The following is a 17,347-nucleotide window of genomic DNA, read 5'->3' as shown; positions in this document are numbered from 1 at the left end:
ACCAGTTGTATTTCAGTTACACCCACAGGAGGGGACATTTTTAGTCATCTGAATATGTGTGGGCCTATTAGGACAGCTGAGCTACTTCATTTTCAAATGTTGGGCTGACCATGGATGGTATCGATGCTGCCTAACGATAAATGGTTGTTTAGTCTGATTTGCAGGCATTTTTTACTGCCTCTGTTCAGAGGATGTAAAGCCTGAGAACAGGGTTGGCTGAGAACAATACAGCATGAAGGAGTTTGATTCCAGAGAACACCCAGGCAGAGCCAGGATAAATCACTACCCAGCTGGGACAGCACTTGATCAAATGTGTCCCTTGCAGAAAGAGGTAAGGGTAGTAGACTCTCAATAACCATATTAAGAGGAATTCCAGATCACGAGGACTTAATTAAATCTTCTGTTATAAGGACTTTCTGACTAAAAGGAGTTTAATGCTTTGATGCTCATACCCCAAGATGTAACCGTGGGTGGTAGGTTGCTGAGGCCATAAGCACTTTGGGAGAGAATCCAGTTCAGCGTTGGGTCTTTCATTTCACTCCCCTTTAAGGTGACATACTCCGCACCTGCCTGGTCTTTTAACCTTGCTTGTGATTCAACTGCAAGAGTTGGATAAACTCCTGAGAGAAAAATTATGATGATGGTTTGATAGCATGGCTGTGAACATGTTTTAAAAGCCAATTGAAGGCTTAGATTTCAGGAGGACAGTTCTGGAGCTTTTTACCAATATTTCTCTGGAGGGGAAGAGGTCTCCTTTATTCTTTTCTAGTAGCACCTGTCGTTTAAACACAAGAACCTTTTTTATATGTCCAGCATAGCTGAGAAGTCCTGTCTGCTGCAAAATTATTATCAGTGTAGTCAAGGCCTTGCTATCAACTGGTAAAAGTGGCTGTGGACCAGATGGGCATCAACCCTGAAGAACTCCTTTAAAAATATAGTCTTCCTCTTTACCTCCAGAAAATGTTCTTGCAACAAAATCTGACAGGGGCTGGACCTAGTCTGCTCCAGATGTCATCATCTGGGGATTAAAAATGGAGACAGAAAACATTTATGCTGCTCTTGAGGCAGGATGAGCAAATTAAAGTATTTCTGGCTTTAGGGACTTTCCTTCTGAAGCAATAGTGTGAGCGTGGGTTTTTTTAACTGACATGTTGATGAAATTTTGTACCTCTATGAAAAATAAATAGTTATTAGGAGCATCAGAAGTTATATCAAAATGCACCTTTAAAACAAACAAGCAACTTTTGGCTGCTTCGAACACTGAAGTGACAAGAGGATATGCATTTTAAAAGTAGTAAATCTTAGTTAAACTTGACACCTTTGCAATTCTCATCTAACTTGCCTAACCCCGCAGTGCATGGATTTTATGGCAGCCCTTCCTTTGAGAAACAAAGAGGCTTTGCATCTATTCCTCCCCTCCCTCCGGGGTGAGAAAAGACTGCGTCCCAAGCTGTGCCCAGCTCCGGAGAGCCGTGATCCCTCAGCCTCCCGGAGGGGAGGATGATGGGGGGAGCTCAGGGCTGCACAGCGAGAAAAATCACTCGGTTTATGGGAACCCCTGCCTGGTTTCGCTTTCCATGAGGTTGTTAGAGTGATTATGTAAACAGACTACGTCTGCCAGTCATTAAATAATGACACGAAAAAGTAAGGAGGTTCATATTTCAGCTGCTACCAAAGGGATATAATTATAGAGTACTTTGGGAAAATTACAGCTGGGAAGGAAAAGTTGCAGCCTGAAGCACAAATATGTTCAGTTATTCACGGAATGCAATACAGGCATTATGTGTAAATAGCACTGGGTAGTGTTAAATCTTACACAAGCTGCCCCCAGCTCTTTCCTTGGTTGTGAAGATCATTTCCTGTGCCAGTAAAAAACAAAATGAATCCTCTACCAAAAATTCTGATGAGACTATCAGCTTTTTAGAACATAAATATTTCCCAATGTTTCAAGGGCCTGAGCAGTGGCTACAGTCTAAATATATCAATGAGATAAAAGGGAGGTTGTATCTAAGTCTGAGACTCCCTGGTGAGTTTGTAATCCTATAAGAATAAAACAAAGCCGTCAGCCATCCAGTTTTGTGCTGAAATGTCCATGCTTCTTACACCGCCCATCAAAGGAGATCAGCAATTGTGGATACTGTGTTACAACAGAACAAACCAAACAAAATACACCCTTGAACAGAGTGGCACAAATTATTTTTTGTTTGTATAATGATCTGTAACTCTCAGTACAGCTTCATACGTTACAAACACCACCATGTTCACAGGAAAGGCACGAATGCAGTTCAACCCCAGTCCTTTGAAAAGCACTTTTGCACCCTCCTTTCTCACGCTTTCTCTAGCACAGTGGATGAGACCTTTGTACTTGCGCTGGTCTAATTCATCTGTTTGCATCCTTGATTTAATGACATCCATGGGAGTAGCTAATCCCCAGGCCAGGACTCCAGCAAAGCCACCAGAAAGTAGGACAACAAGGAAACCTGCAGGAGTGAAGGGAGGCGCAGTTAACTCGAGCCTTGCACTGATATGACTGCAGGTGTCTCAGATTTGTTAACTAACTTGGTTAACTTCCATGTCTTTCAGCAGCTATTTTGTCCAGCTCTTGCAGTTGTGAGGTTTTCAGTGAGCTCACACAAACTGCGTGCTCTCTCAGTTTCACAGCATACTCATTTTTGCACATACCATACTGGTTCGTGCAGAGGCAGCATCTAATTTGACACCACACGAACTAGATGTGATGCAGCCTGAGAGCACCCACACCTTCTCCAGCTGGGTTTACTTATTTTTATAATTCTCAGGAATTATAAAAATGTTCTTGCTGAATGTCACCTATTTGGTCTTTTCTCAAAGTGGATAATCGTTTTTTGGAGCCAAATCACAACCAGGAAACTTAAGTGTCGTTACATTCTGCACTTGGGATTTATTCTCAAGCTCTGGACTGACCCTGATCCATGCTCCATGATGGCCCATGTTTCATTTCTAGTTACATATCCTTTTTCTGCATGAAGAGGATTTCATCTCCACACACCAGGCACCAGAGTGTGCCATGAACAGCCCTCCCACGGGAAGAGAAGCAGCTGCTGAGGGACCAGGTGGTGCTGGCACAGCCCACACTCCCAGGCTGCTGGCATCCACACCAGGAGGGCACAAACAGCCCCGTGACACCAGGAAGCAAACACACAGCACCCCACATGAGAAGCAGATCTGGGTGAGGTTTCACAGGTGCTGGGTGATGTTTGCTAAGAGCCTGGTTTCCCTCAGTGTGGTACTAAATAAGCCATTTTTGCAGATAAGGCCAGATGCTTTCCAATACCTACCTGGTTTATCTTTCCCCGCTGGTTTGAGCCAGTCGCACAGAGCAGAATAGGTGAGGAAATATATTGCAGAAGAGGAGCAATCCCTGCAGAGTAATGCAGAGCAGCCCTTGTAGAGACCACCAAAACCTTCCTCCTTGGCAATCACCTTCAGGCAGTGCAAAGATCCTCGGTACTTGGGCTTGGAAACAGGCTGGGGTGATGCAGTGGAAGGATGTGGGTTCCTCTGAGTCTGCATTCGAACTTTAGCCACTTCACTGGGAGTCATCAACAAAACCTGTAACATCAGAGGATGGTATTTTAACCTTTCACGTTTAAACGGTGTTTTGATCCTTCTCCTGCAAATTCCTTGTCTCCCACACTTTCAGGCAATAATATTACCTGAAGACAGCAAGTTCCAGCCTCGTCCCCTCTGTCTGTGCTAAATCCCACCCAGCAGCCACAGAACACCTGTGTGAGATGCACTGTGAGGAGTGGAAGGCAAGGCAGAAATCACCAGGGTATATTAAACACATGTAACAACTTTTTAAACCAGGTGGGCATGGATAGGGGATGTTCTCAGCTACAGGGTAGCATACCTCAAGGCTCTTATATTTATCTGTATTTGGAACCAAGACCGTAAACACTTTAAAAACATTAACCTATGTTAAATGGAGTCGTTGCCTGCTAGGAAACAGCTAGAAACCTGACCATCTGGACTGCTCTGTAAGAGGATTGTCTGTGACTGGGTGCAGGTTTCTGCCCAGCATGCCATCGGAGTGCTGGGGTGAACTCCTGCAGATGCTGACACAAATCCATCTGCTGATTGGAAAGTGCTCCTGGATTCAGCCTCACTTCCCTGTCCTGGGATCATGCACATTTGCCATGCAGCATCACTTCTCAGCGATGCCCTGCCGAGTTACGAGTCCTGGTGAGGCAACGCTGTGTGCTGCCCACTGCTACAGCAACACCGTGCCGGGCTTGTGCAGCCGCTGTCAGAGCACCAGCCTGAGCTCTGACACACTGAGTTACGTCTTTCTTATATAAATATACCGTCAGAGCCACTTGGAAAGTTTGCTGCTCAGGTTGTTTTTCTTCCTTTTTCTGTGTTTGCTGCCAAGCTCTATGTCATTCTTAATAATGAGTTCTTAAGTGTTTTGGAACTCTAAACCGAAGTCGGCATGAGCTGCCTGGCAGAGCTTGGCCACGCTGCAGAGCTGACAAGGGAGGGGGCAGCATGGGCAGAGTGTGAAGCCCCTGAAAACAAACCCACCAGGTTTGTGCAGGCTCCCCTGTGGCCTCCCAGACAGAAAACATTCAGTGCTTTCCCAGGCTCCTAGGTCTGTGAACAAGATCTCTTGTTGTGCTTTCCCTTTTGGCTGTTGACCTACCCGGGCAGCACCGGCAGCACCTCCAGCAAGAGAAACATCCAGCTTGGATGGTTTTGCATCCGCAGCTCCGTATCGCAGCTTGCAGATGGTACAAAGGAAGTTTTTGTACGTGCCAAATGAAACAGAAGAAATCACCGATACTGCAAGGACTGATGCAGACACGCCTTTGTAAAATCCCCAAATCTAGTTGAAAACAGAGATAAAATAACTTTTTGTAAAGCAAATGGCATGCAAAGCATCTACCCAAAAACACTGTCCCTACATTGTTGAGCCAAAACTTATTCCCATCTTACAGTTCATTGGCAAAGCTCAATTTCATCCTGACCTTTCTCCCAACAAACGGTTGTATGTAAGTGCTGCTCATCCTCCCCTGCCAACAGCTCTGCTTCTCTGCAGCAAGTCATCCATAACTGATGTCAGCAACTCTGATGCGAGGCACTTACTTTTTCTGTCTTGTATGTTTCCTGAATGCAGTGCCAAATCCCATTGTAATGCCTCTCAGTCTGAATTCTCACCTATGAATATAGGGACAACTTTAAAAGGTAGATATTAGATTCAAACAAAACAAAACAAACAAACAAATAAAAAGCCATAGGAGCAAAACAGATAATTAGCCATAAAATAGCATGACGAAATTACTTACTTTTTTTTTTATGAGAAACAACATAACCAAATAGAGTGAAATATGTTGATTTTAACAAAGATGAAAGAATTGCTATGGGACTAGTTTTCTAGAAAGGGGGAGGGGAAAGCAAAAGAGCCTGTTCATTTTCAGTCCGTAGTCAAGAAATAAAGCTCCATCCCGTACCTTCACTGTGTCCAGCGGATAACCCACTGCTGTGCTCAGACCACCTGAAACAGAGAGTGTGTTGGAGATGGTTAACAGGGCACATTGCAACAGAGCATTCTGCCCCACTGTGGGAAGTCATTGGGGGAACAGCAGAAAAATGCAGCTTCAGAGCCCTGCCATGCTTGGCATCAGACCTTTTTCAAGCTCCAGTGATGAAGTTTGAGCCAAGAATGACAAAGCAGAATGCTGTGATTTCTCTCTGTGACCAAGACACTCTCAGAGAGGAACCCAAGTGTCACAGAAAACTAATCAGGAGGAATAACACCCCAGTACAAGCCAGGACTGGGGAAACATTGAGAGCACCACTGCAGGAAGGCTGAAAAGATGACTTGTATGATATCAGACTGTTCTCTCTCTCAGCTGAAGCAGTAAAATACCTTTGGACTATGATCAAGCACCCTCACATGAGGTGCAGAGCATCCTCATTCACACAAGAGGGCCTCTGGAGCAATTTTGGGTCTCCATGTTTGTCTTGGAAATATTAAGGAATAAAAGCAGCAGTCACAAGGACATCTGTAAAAGAGAGGTGGTCCTCAGGCATTACAGGCTCTCCGCAATCTTGAATCTTGTAGTCTTGAGGACTAGAGAGGTACTTCTGCTGTATCCTCCATGCCAGGACACATGCTGGCTGCACTTTACAAAGCACATCTAGAGCTTTGGGTGAGGAATTCATTGGGTGTTAGGGCCCACAGCACTATGCTGGACTAAGCCTCTAAGGTGCATCTCTTTCGTGCACCAGACTGCTGCAAGAGCAGAGCAAGGAGCAAAACTGAAGGTTGCTTTGAGCTCTGGCAGGCTGGTGTGACACTGGGGTGCAGCACTCACACTCTGCTGCTCAGGGCTCAGCAGGATTACGGGGCAGCAAGGGATTAGCGATGGCCACGCACAAAGCCAGCGTGCTCAGCAGCACGGCCCGCACGCCAGCTGACCGCGACTCCCTGCCTGCGGCAGTGACAGCATGTCCAGCCTGATGGAGGGGGCTGTCAATCCTCTGTCGACACCCAAGCTCACTTTGAAACCTTAAAATAGGTGATGGAGTTGGAAATGCAATCAAAGTTAATGTCTTAATGGCAGATATGGAGAATGAGAGTTCAGACATGGGCTTCTCTTGGCCAAGTAACGGATAGATCACCCACTGTCCCTGCCTGTCCGCTGCATTCTGAGCTCTAATCTAAATGCACCTGATGGCAGATACAACAGATGATAAGAGCTGACTAGCTCACTTCCTCCCAGTACATCAGCTGATTAAGACATCTGAGAGGAAATCAGGCTGGAGGATGATGGAGCTGTATCCATGTGAGTTATTTAGATGGAGACAAAGTTCATAAAAGTGATTGATGAGCCCTTCAGGGAGCCAGGCAAAAGATACTTAAAAATGTATTAGTCACTGTGAGCATTTCACTAGGCATGTTCACGTGTGATTACACGGCTGCTTGGGAGCTCTGGAAAGCTCTACTGCCTTCGGAAAAAAGCAGCAGCTGCTGGTGTGAGTCACCAGGAGACAATCTCAAGGTGCTTTACTCAGAAGAAAAAAAACAGAAGCCTCTTGCTTGAAGAAAAATTAGGTTTCTGCTGTAAAAACCTCTATCAAATCTGTCACCAGATAAATAGCAATGAAGATTAAAAAGGGGCCAAGAATTCCAAAACCAAAATGAGATCAGGTTGGAAGAGAGACAGCTAGAGTGATCACACCGGGTAATACAACTCAAAGGAGCAATGCTTCTGGTCCAAACAGAGAGCAACAACGGACAAGGTCACCCGGGGCCACCTGCACTGTCCCAGATTCCCGGCCATCAGCCAGAGGCAGACAGCAGACACGGGCCCCGCCAGCCAGCAAAGAGCAGCACATAAGTCAATGTCAGTGTGACTGTGCTGACCGCGGAGGTCAGGTCCCCTGGCCCAAGAACCTGTCCCAGCCAAGAGGATTTGGCATCACATGGGTTTCAGACTTCTGAACCTTAGAGGCAGCAAATGCAAGCTGAGCAGGCAGTGGTGACTCAGGGGCACCATGTGCCTTGCACAGCTAAGTCCTGGCTTGTTCCACCAGCTCAGGAAGGTAGAAGTCGTGTTTTGTGCACATCAGGTACCAAGGCTGATCTGGGTCAATGTTTGACAGGAAGTGTCCTCCCTTCCAAAGTGCCCTGTTCACACATTAAGGTGCAGAAACAGCAGCAACGTAGACAAAATAACGCAGTTTTGCCTCCCATTGCTTCTCGGTCCTAAAGTCTCTTGCTCACCTTAGGTCCTCTAAGAAACAAACATTTCCACTTTATTCCCACTCCAAACCTCTGAACAACCACAGCCTGCCATGCAATGTACTCCTTAAGAGTCAAAACACTCCAAGCAGTTAAGTTGTCAGAGCTGAGGAGCTCAGCCAAGTCCATCAAAGGCTGACGAAGAAGGGCTCTGCACAATGTCACACAGTATAAATAGCCTGGGACAAAGACAGCATGACCCACACATGCCCTGTTTGCACAGCAGAATTGAACAAGGCCAGCAATGTATAGCATAGCATAACATATGGGAGAAGGATCTTGTGGGGCTCCTGCTGAGTAACAGCACACCCCCTGAGACAGAAGTAAATGGCAAAACCAGGTGAATGACGTTCGTTGGGTTGTAGCAAGCCATTTTTCATGCCTACTTTATCGGAGACATTCTCAGGTATTGTGCGTGGGTTGCCGCATCCTCTACACACATACAGAGTACAAGGACAAAACTGGAATACTCAGTCTCTTCACTCAGTCTCTTCAAACAGGTAATTCAAAAAAGGAGAGATCCTGGCAATGTGGCCACTGCAATGTTCACAGCAGAGAGCAGGCAACAGCCATATGGAGCCCACGAGGCTGCAACAGCTCTGAGCTGTTGGTAAACACCTGGCTGAGAGACCCAGGGAGAAGCAGGAATCATGGCCTGTGCACTGGATGGGGAGACAACAACTTCCAAAGACCTTTGCTTTGTGAAGAGCTGGGAACATAAGAAGTGCCCCATACCCTAAACAATCTGAACTCCATCCAGTAACGCAGCCCTGGCAGTGGCCAGCAGAAGTTGCTTTAGCTGTAAGGACAAGCAGACAGCATGTTCTCTCCATCGAAAGACTATTTTATCTGTCCTTGGATGGCATGTGTCTGGTGTGTAACCTTGCAGTAAGATGAGGAGAAGCCCATGCAGGCCCTGCTGTTCTGTCACTGCTGGGTGAACCTCAGCTTCCCATTCCCCAATCTCCACACCTGGCACAAGAGTCAAATCATCGCCTGCCATGGCCTGGGCTGCTGTAGTAGCAGGGCTAGAAAATATACATGGGGTCACAGAAAAATTCAAGTTGGAAGAGACCTCGGAAGGTGTCTAGTCCAATCTCCTGCTCAGCTTTATTGATCAAGGACATCCTTATAGAAGAGCTGCTTTCCACAATATTCAGCGCCATTTAGTGGTTACTGAAAGTCTCCACAGTCACTGAGCAAGTTTCTGTCAAGTTGTTTCCATCTGGGGTCACAGCAAATCACTGTTTCCCTGCCTGAAGATGCTAAGTTTGTCCCATGGCCACAGAAGCAATAGCTCAGTGGAGATGGACAATATTTGTGCAGGTGCCTTGAGCCAGGCTGGATCATTCCATGGCATCCAAAAGGGGTAGCAACTCCTCTGGTTTTCTGTGGTGCTTAAGCCATGTTTTGTGCAAAACACTCTGAAAACAGATCAAGGTCACAAGAACATAAATGATTAAACAGAAACTCTGTTATTATTTATGCTGCCTCTTGAGTTGTCTGATGCACTTCAACTGAGTTTGCAGCCTCCTTGGGAAAGCAAGAACTGCTTCAGCTCTAACAAACACAAGCCGTGAAATAAGCTCAGGACCAAAACTACCCCAGTTGTCACAGGTAATTGTAAGGGTCCCACCCTTGGAATCCACTCCATGTTGGGGTGAGGACCCTGGCCCTGAAGCCCTGCCCAAGTACCTTGCACATGCCTATGTGCAAGCTCCCAGCAGGGAACAGCATGCCAGAAAACACCCCTGTTTGCCAGTGAAAAGATTCATTATCCCTCTTATGAAAGCTCCAAGCTGGACACAGATGATGGGATGGAAAATCTTGCTCTCTGACCCCCTGGGGCAAGTGAAGTCCAATAAAACAAGCAAAGACATTTTTGGTCCCAGCTGGAGCTCCCCAGCCTGTTTCCAGGGCACCCATGGGAGATGCTCGTTGCATGGCAGGGTGGTGCATGATGCTGACACCCAGACAGCAAGACACCACACAAATCATGACTTTGTATGGGAGCAGGAGCTGAAGGCTGAGGTGAACAACCACTTTGAAACTGTGTTTTCAGCTCTCCACATTCCCTTGCAAAAGAAGTTTATCCTTAACTGGCTCAACCACAACTGTGCCAGCAAAAGCAAAGAAGTTCAAGGAGCAAACACAACTGTTGCTGCCCTGGTGAGATGAGGTCAGTCATTAACAGGAGGTCTCAGAGGAGGTTTGGTGAATCCTTCTCAGATGGATGTCCTGTTGCCAGCCTCAGCACAAAACTACCATCTCCACTGGGTACTTTAAAGTCAGAAAGGAAAGCGGAGAAGGGAAAGCTGCCATGGAGTAGGTGGTTATATTCCCCTCTCCCATGAAGGATCCTTCCCAAATAGGATCCCCCAGCACCCTGGGAAGTCCAACACCTTGAGCAACTGGTACCTCCAGGGCTGCAGGCTGCTGAGATGCCAGAACCTCACCCCACTTGCACATTTTGCATGATGAGCAATGAGGGTGCAAAACTCATCATGGTTCTTCCCAGGGAATTCACATTTGTACCAGGACCACAGGCTGCTCCTGGTGAGGGAAACTGCCAAATGTCAGAAGATCTCAAAGTGAGATCTGACATGCAGGCTTGGGCTGGGCTTCTCAACCTTCTGGCAGGTTTACCTGTCCTTTCTGGCAGTGGCAACTCCAAGGCTTTTGTCTTGGTATTCGATACTCTGTTAAATCTGGGAAGATTTCAGAAAAAAATGAGACCAGTGACTAAATTTTGTTGTTTAAAACAAAGCTGTGTTTGAGCGGTAAATGCCCTAAAAATGTCTAGAAATAAATCACACTTTTCTCATTTTACTTTTTTTATATATAACTAACCTACTTTCTCCCAGATCAAAGCCTGCTATGCAGCTCGCCTGCACTGAAATTACCATCACAGCTGCAGCTTAAACTAAGCCAAAGGTCATTCATTCAGACTGTCCTCACTACAAAAAGCCATGCCTCTACCCCTCCCGTCTCACAAATCACATTCTCAGCCCCCCAGAGTCGTGACCTCGATACCCTGCCAGGACCCTCTGGCATCAGACACACAAAGTTTTGCTGTCTGGGCATTACTCGCCGGTTTGTATCTGCAGCAACGCGTTCCACTTAGTGTCTTCCCATTAGAGTTTGTCCTGTCCCGCGGCAATTAGGCTGGAGAAGATCGCGCAGCAATGACCTCAGCCAACAAAATTGCAGCTCTGCGTCTCCAGTAGCTCTGTGAACCTGCTCTGATGACATTTTCCACTTCATAAGGAAGAATCCACTTTTAACAAGCAGTCCCCGTTGAAAAACTCCCAGCTCTGCCATTGAGACCTGCCCATTAGCTGAACCAGAAAGAAACACAGCAACCTGTATCAACAAGCACTCCTTCATGTATTTACCTCCAATGGCCCCGGCAATGAAATCCATCCAGATTGATTCTGCTGCCTTAATTACCCTGATTAAGCGTTAGGGAGGTAGAAGAAAAGAGGATATCGGTTCGGTCCTTCCAGAGCACTGCAGGTCCTTTGGAGACAGTGTGATCTGGAATATGAAGCACCTTCGTACTGTCTTCTCTTGCCTCTGGGGACTGTGAGCCTTGTGAATACTGGATGAATTTGTACACTCGAGGCAGAGACAGGAAGCCTGGAGCTGTTCCAGGAACACAGTGAATAAGTAATCCTGCGAAGCCCAGCAACGCTGTGCCAGAGCTGCTGTCCTCAATGCCTTTCTGCTTGGAAAATCACGAGGGGTGGTGCCCTGCAGGGTAATGCCAGCAGTGATGGGGCCATTTCCCGCTGCACTTACTAACCCCAGAAGACAGCCTTACACCCTTGTTTGCCAGAGGACACCTTTGCCCTGCACCACGGAGACGTGGTGCAGGTGTCTGTGTATGAGATCACAGAATCACGGAATCACAGAATATTAGGGATTGGAAGGGACCTCAAAAGATCATCTAGTCCCATCGCTCTGCCAGAGCAGGAACACCTAGATGAGGTTACACAGGAAGGTGTCCAGGCAGGTCTTGAATGTCTCCAGAGTAGGAGACTCCACAAGCCCCCTGAGCAGCCTGTTCCAGTGCTCTGTTACCCTCACTGAGAAGAAGTTTCTTCTCAAATTTAAGTGGAACCTCTTGTGTTCCAGTTTGAACCCATTATCCATTAGGGAAGTTTGTAGTCTACCTGGAGCCCGGATCAAGGATATCGCTAGAGAGCTCCCCAAACTGGTACACCTGACAGACTACTACCTGCTGCTGGTCTTCCAGACAGATGGGAAGAAGCTGCTTCCCGTAGTCTGAGGAGAATGAAGAATGATTTCAAGGTCTTGGGAAGGATGGTGAAAGACTCAGGGGCTCAAGTGATCTTCTCTTCACTCCTTCCATCTTCAAGTGACGATGTGGGGTGGAATGGGAAAATTCAATCTCTAAATGGTTGGCTCCAAGACTGGTGCTACAGGCAGGGCTTTGGATTTTTTGATAATGGCTGGTTTTATAAGACTTCAGTCCGGACGGTGTTACGTGGGAAAGGTTTATCTCGCAGGGGCAAAAGGATGCTGGGGCAGGAATTAGCTGGGCTCATTTGGAGAGCTTTAAACTAGGCTCGAAGGGGGATGGCGTTGTAGCTGGGCTTGTCCCAGTGGGGCAGCATTCTAAAACTGATGAGGACCCGGTGGCCTCCTATGCCCCTAGGGAGAAATTGGTGTGCTCTGCTCGCTCCCTGAAATGCCTGTACACCAATGCGCGCAGCATGGGGAATAAGCAGGAGGAGTTAGAATCCTATGTTAAGTCGGGAGATTATGATCTGGTGGCAATTACAGAAACGTGGTGGGACAGTTCACATGACTGGAATGTGGTCATGGATGGCTATGCCCTTTTCAGGAAAGACAGGCCAGCCAGGCGTGGTGGTGGAGTTGCTCTCTATGTGAGAGAGCAACTGCAATGTACTAAATTCTGCCCAGGAGCGGATGAGGAGCGAGTTGAGAGTGTATGGGTCAGGATCAAGGGACAGGCTGGCAGGGGTGATACTGTTGTAGGTGTCTATTACAGGCCACCAGATCAGGCTGAGGAAGTTGATGAGGCCTTCTATGCGCAGCTGAGAGTGGCCTCACAGTCACAGGCCCTGGTTGTTGTGGGTGATTTTAACTTCCCTGATGTTTGCTGCCTGGGTTGCAGTGACCACGAGATGGTGGAGTTCAGCATCTTGTGTGGCAGGAACAGAATAGCAAGTAGAATTGCAACCCTGGACTTTAGCAGGGCTAACTTTGGCCTTTTCAAACAATGCTAGGGGAAATCTCATGGGCAAGACTGCTTGAAGGAAAAGGGGCCCAAGATAGCTGGATTGCATTCAGAGGTTGCTTCTTCCATGCTCAGGATCAGAGCATCCCCACACGTAGGAAGTCAAGGAAGGGAGCCAGGAGGCCTGTGTGGCTGAATAGGGATCTGTTGGGTATGCTCAAGCAGAAGAGGAGAGTTTACAGGTCATGGAAGCAGGGACTGGCCACTTGGGAGGGATATAAGGCTGCTGTTAGAGGATGTAGGAAGGCAGATAGGATAGCAAAGGTCTCCTTAGAATTACAGCTGGCGAGAGGGGTCAAGGACAGCGAAAAGAACTTTTTCAAATACATAGCAGATAAAACTAATACCAGAGGCAATGTAGGCCCACTGATGAATGGGGTGGGTGCCCTGGTGGCAGAAGATACAGAGAAGGCAGAATTACTGAATGCCGCCTTTGTCTCTGTCTACTCTGCTGGAGGCTGTCCTGGGGAGCCCTGTACCCCTGAGACCCCGGATGAAGCCAGGTCCATGGAGGAGTTTGCTTTAGTTGATGAGGACGGGGTTAGGGAGCAATTAAATAGTCTGGATATCCATAAATCTATGGGTCCAGATGGGATGCACCCGCAGGTGCTGAGGGAGCTGGCTGAAGTCATTGCTAGACTGCTCTCCATCGTCTTTGTCAAGTCTTGGGAAACAGGAGAGGTGCCCGAGGATTGGAGGAAAGCAAATGTCACTCCAGTCTTCAAAAAGGGCAAGAAGGAGGACCCGGGTAATTATAGACCGGTCAGCCTCACCTCTATCCCTGGGAAAGTAATGGAACAGCTTATCCTTGGTGCCATCTCAAGGCACATCAGGGATAAGAGGGTCATTAGGGGCAGTCAGCATGGCTTTACCAAGGGTAAGTCATGCTTGACCAACCTCATAGCCTTTTATGAGAACGTAACAAGGTGGATGGATGATGGCAGAGCAGTGGATGTGGTCTACCTTGACTTCAGTAAAGCCTTTGACGCAGTCTCCCACAGCACCCTCACAGCTAAATTGAGGAGGTGTGGTCTAGACAACAGAGTAGTGAGGTGGGTTGCAAACTGGCTTAAGGAGAGAAGCCAGAGAGTGGTGGTCAATGGTGCAGAGTCCAGTTGGAGGCCAGTATCTAGTGGAGTGCCTCAGGGGTCAGTACTGGGGCCAATATTATTCAATATATTCATTAACGATTTGGACGAGGGAATTGACTGTACTATCAGCAAGTTTGCTGATAACACTAAGCTGAGAGGAGTGGCTGACAGGCCAGAAGGCTGTGCTGCCATCCAGCGGGACCTGGACAGGCTGAAGAGTTGGGCGGGGAATAACCTGATGAAATTTAACAAGGGAAAGTGTAGAGTCCTGCATCTGGGCAGGAACAACCCCAGGTTCCAGTATAGGCTGGGAAATTACATATTAGAGAGCAGTGTAGGGGAAAGGGACCTGGGGGTCCTGGTGGACAACAGGATGACCATGAGCCAGCACTGTACCCTCCTGGCCAGGAAGGCCAATGGCATCCTGGGGTGTATTAGAAGCGGGGTGGTTAGTAGATCAAGAGAGGTCCTCCTTCCCCTCTACTCCGCCCTGGTGAGACCTCATCTGGAATATTGTGTCCAGTTCTGGGCCCCTCAGTTCAAGAAGGACAGGGAACTGTTGGAGAGGGTCCAGCGCAAGGCAACAAAGATGATTAAGGGAGTGGAGCATCTCCCTTATGAGGAAAGGCTGAGGGAGTTGGGGCTCTTTAGCTCGGAGGAGACTGAAGGGCAACCTCATTAATGTTTATAAATATATAAAGGGTAAGTGCCACAAGGATGGAGCCAGGCTCTTCTCGGTGACAACCGATGATAGGACAAGGCGTAATGGGATCAAACTGGAACACAAGAGGTTCCACTTAAAAACTTCTTCTCAGTGAGGGTGACAGACACTGGAACAGGCTGCCCAGAGGGGTTGTGGAGTCTCCTACTCTGGAGACATTCAAAACCTGGCTGGACACATTCCTGTGTAACCTCATCTAGGTGTCCCTACTCCAGCAGGGGGATTGGACTAGATGATCTTTTGAGGTCCCTTCCAATCCCAAACATACTGTGATACCCCTTGTCCTACCATTGGTTGTCACCGAGAAGAGCCTGGCTCCATCCTCGTGACACTCACCCTTTATATATTTATAAACGTTAATGAGGTCACCCTTCAGTCTCCTCCAAGCTAAAGATCCCCAGCTCCCTCAGCCTTTCCTCATAAGGGAGATGCTCCACTTCCTTCATCATCTTTGTTGCCCTGCACTGGACTCTCTCCAGCAGTTCCCTGTGCTTCTTGAACTGAGATGCCTCTTTCTCTCATCCCACTGCACACTTCCTGCTTCTAATGGAGCAGACCCCCTTCCCAGCAAGGAAAATTCTTTGTGCCCTTGCCAAGGAATTTTCCTTGGCTTTCCTAGTCCACTCAGTTGACCCTAAACCTTTGCCCAGACCTTCACAAATTATTACTTACTGTGTATACATGTGGTGAAGCCCAGAAATAAATTCAACCACGTACAAAGCATTTGCTTCTCTTTCAGGCTGCAGGGTAGTTTCCCCAGTACCCAGAGGAGCTCTGGCTCTCCACTTTTGACTCAGCCTCCCAACCCCCTTTCCAATGTCAGCTCTTTGCTGAGTTCATTGGCAGAGCAGGAATCACTATTGCTGCTGCCCATACTCCAGTGTTTCACCCTGCAGGGGAGATGGATTTTGCCAGGAGATTGGTCCAGCACTTAATTTTTTTCTTCCTAATCTACACCCAGCACAGGGTGGTGAGCTCAGCAGAGAAAAGAGAAAAGCACAGAGAGACACTTGCTGATGAAGGAGAATCAAGAGCGCTAGAAAATGCCATACTGCCTAGTTTTTCACAACAGACCCACACCAGAGGGCTGCCACGTCTACAGCGGAGAGGTTAAGTTTTGCCAGGAGTGAACCTGGAAACCAAAGTCCCAATGCAGTGAAGGGCTTGCCAAGTCGTGACCTGAACTGTACTCCTCTTGAAGAGGTTTCTTCAGGTCAGAGCCAAGGCACATCATCTGCAAAGTGAAAAGAAAATTTCACAGCTGCTGCCCCCATGGGTCAGCTTCACAGAAGAGGTGAGGACTTTAGTTCCCAGTACTAAGTCTCTCACATATTTCACAAGAACCTCTTTCTCACTGAAGCGCACAGTTTGAATGGGCTGATCTATCAGTGATGTATAGCACAGCTCACTGTCAGAGCTCAAAGTTTCTAGGAACTGAAAATTAAAGGATTTTTAGAAACTTGTTTCCCATAATTTCTTACATGTTCCTTCCTCCCTGAGCACTTTCTGCACCGGAAAGAACAGTTTATTGCAGTGTAGCATCATGCAAGGACAGCAAAAATTTAAAACCAGAAGTAAAATATTATCTAGAGAGATAGCAATGTAGCTTCTCAAACACACCGGGTTATTCAGTAGCTCTTCCTTGTCACACCTGGTGACTGTGCAGAAGTTATTAACAGTTCATCAACAGCTTGTATGTGCCAAGTGCAGGGAAAGGTGCTGTTTCCACTTCTCCCACCTGGCTGCTGTCCTTGCAGAACCTCTCCAGTAACAGGACCAGGTGTGGAACCTGCTGTGTCAGTGACATGGGGGACAAGGACACAGTCCCCTCCAGGAGGGCCAGCCCAGAAGCCTAAATCCTCCTGGTTCCTACAGGGACCGGGAACCTTCCAAGCCACCCCAGCCCGCCCTGCAGCAGTCACTGGTGCTTTCAGGACTGCTGCTTGGACACTGCTGTTTAATGTTGCTTTTCTGGGAGATGCTTCCAGGAAAAACGAAGAAATTCATTATACTCCCAACATGAAAGTGTCGCCATGCGTTCCTTTCCACCACATGGCCAGGGGTGTTGTGTGGGATTTTTCTATATATTGCAGCGGTTGGTGCAATATCAGCAAGAAAATAGATACTGGCTGGCATGTCACACTGGATGACTGATATGTCAGGGATAATCAATATTTCTCATGAAATTATGCAAGACCAAGCAAAATTTCTCTCCTCCCTCTGAGCTGGACACTTCAAAGGGAATCTTCCTCATGAAACCTTCTGAGATTGTAAAACAAACAAGCAAACAAAAAAAGCCACAAACAAAACAAATAAAAAACCAAAACTAACAAACAAAAAACTACACACACACACAAAAAAAAAACAAAACAACAACAAAAAACCCCCACAAACCCACACAACCCCCTTCCTTATGCAATCAAAGATTAACACTTTGAAACTTTTTAAAGCTTCATTCA

The 17,347-nt window shown here is 47.3% G+C and overlaps 1 protein-coding gene across 2 annotated transcripts; it reads right to left on the bottom strand.

The window, feature by feature from the left end:
• Positions 1-2,174: 2,174 nt before the first annotated feature.
• Positions 2,175-11,328, bottom strand: SLC25A47 (solute carrier family 25 member 47). 2 transcript variants are annotated; one of them, XM_065839763.2, is made up of 6 exons: positions 11,185-11,328; positions 5,493-5,536; positions 5,128-5,199; positions 4,685-4,867; positions 3,318-3,591; positions 2,175-2,480 (listed from the first exon to the last, which is right to left on the bottom strand). In XM_065839763.2, exons 1-6 carry the CDS (start codon positions 11,210-11,212, stop codon positions 2,194-2,196), a joined length of 888 nt encoding a protein of 295 aa, XP_065695835.1. In that variant the 5' UTR covers positions 11,213-11,328; the 3' UTR covers positions 2,175-2,193. The 2 variants fall into 2 exon arrangements, with proteins under 2 accessions (XP_065695835.1, XP_071665750.1); XM_071809649.1 differs by lacking the exons at positions 5,128-5,199; positions 5,493-5,536; positions 11,185-11,328 and adding an exon at positions 5,010-5,107.
• Between the last annotated feature and the right edge of the window lie 6,019 nt (positions 11,329-17,347).

The sequence above is a fragment of the Patagioenas fasciata genome, chromosome 5, assembly GCF_037038585.1.
Source record: "Patagioenas fasciata isolate bPatFas1 chromosome 5, bPatFas1.hap1, whole genome shotgun sequence".
Classification (NCBI taxonomy): Eukaryota; Metazoa; Chordata; class Aves; order Columbiformes; family Columbidae; genus Patagioenas; species Patagioenas fasciata.
Note: the sequence above shows the minus strand (reverse complement) of the source record. Positions and strands in the feature narration are given on the sequence as shown.

What these genes read in the sequence shown, in the direction of transcription:
- SLC25A47 (XM_065839763.2), bottom strand. Translation starts at nt 11,212, where the DNA reads ATGGATTTCATTGCCGGGGCCATTGGAG. An exon ending in ATCCGCTGGACACAGTGAAG is followed by an intron (nt 5,200 to 5,492) that starts GTACGGGATGGA and finishes CTATATTCATAG; the next exon opens with GTGAGAATTCAGACTGAGAG. An exon ending in AAACATACAAGACAGAAAAA is followed by an intron (nt 4,868 to 5,127) that starts GTAAGTGCCTCG and finishes GTTTTCAACTAG; the next exon opens with ATTTGGGGATTTTACAAAGG.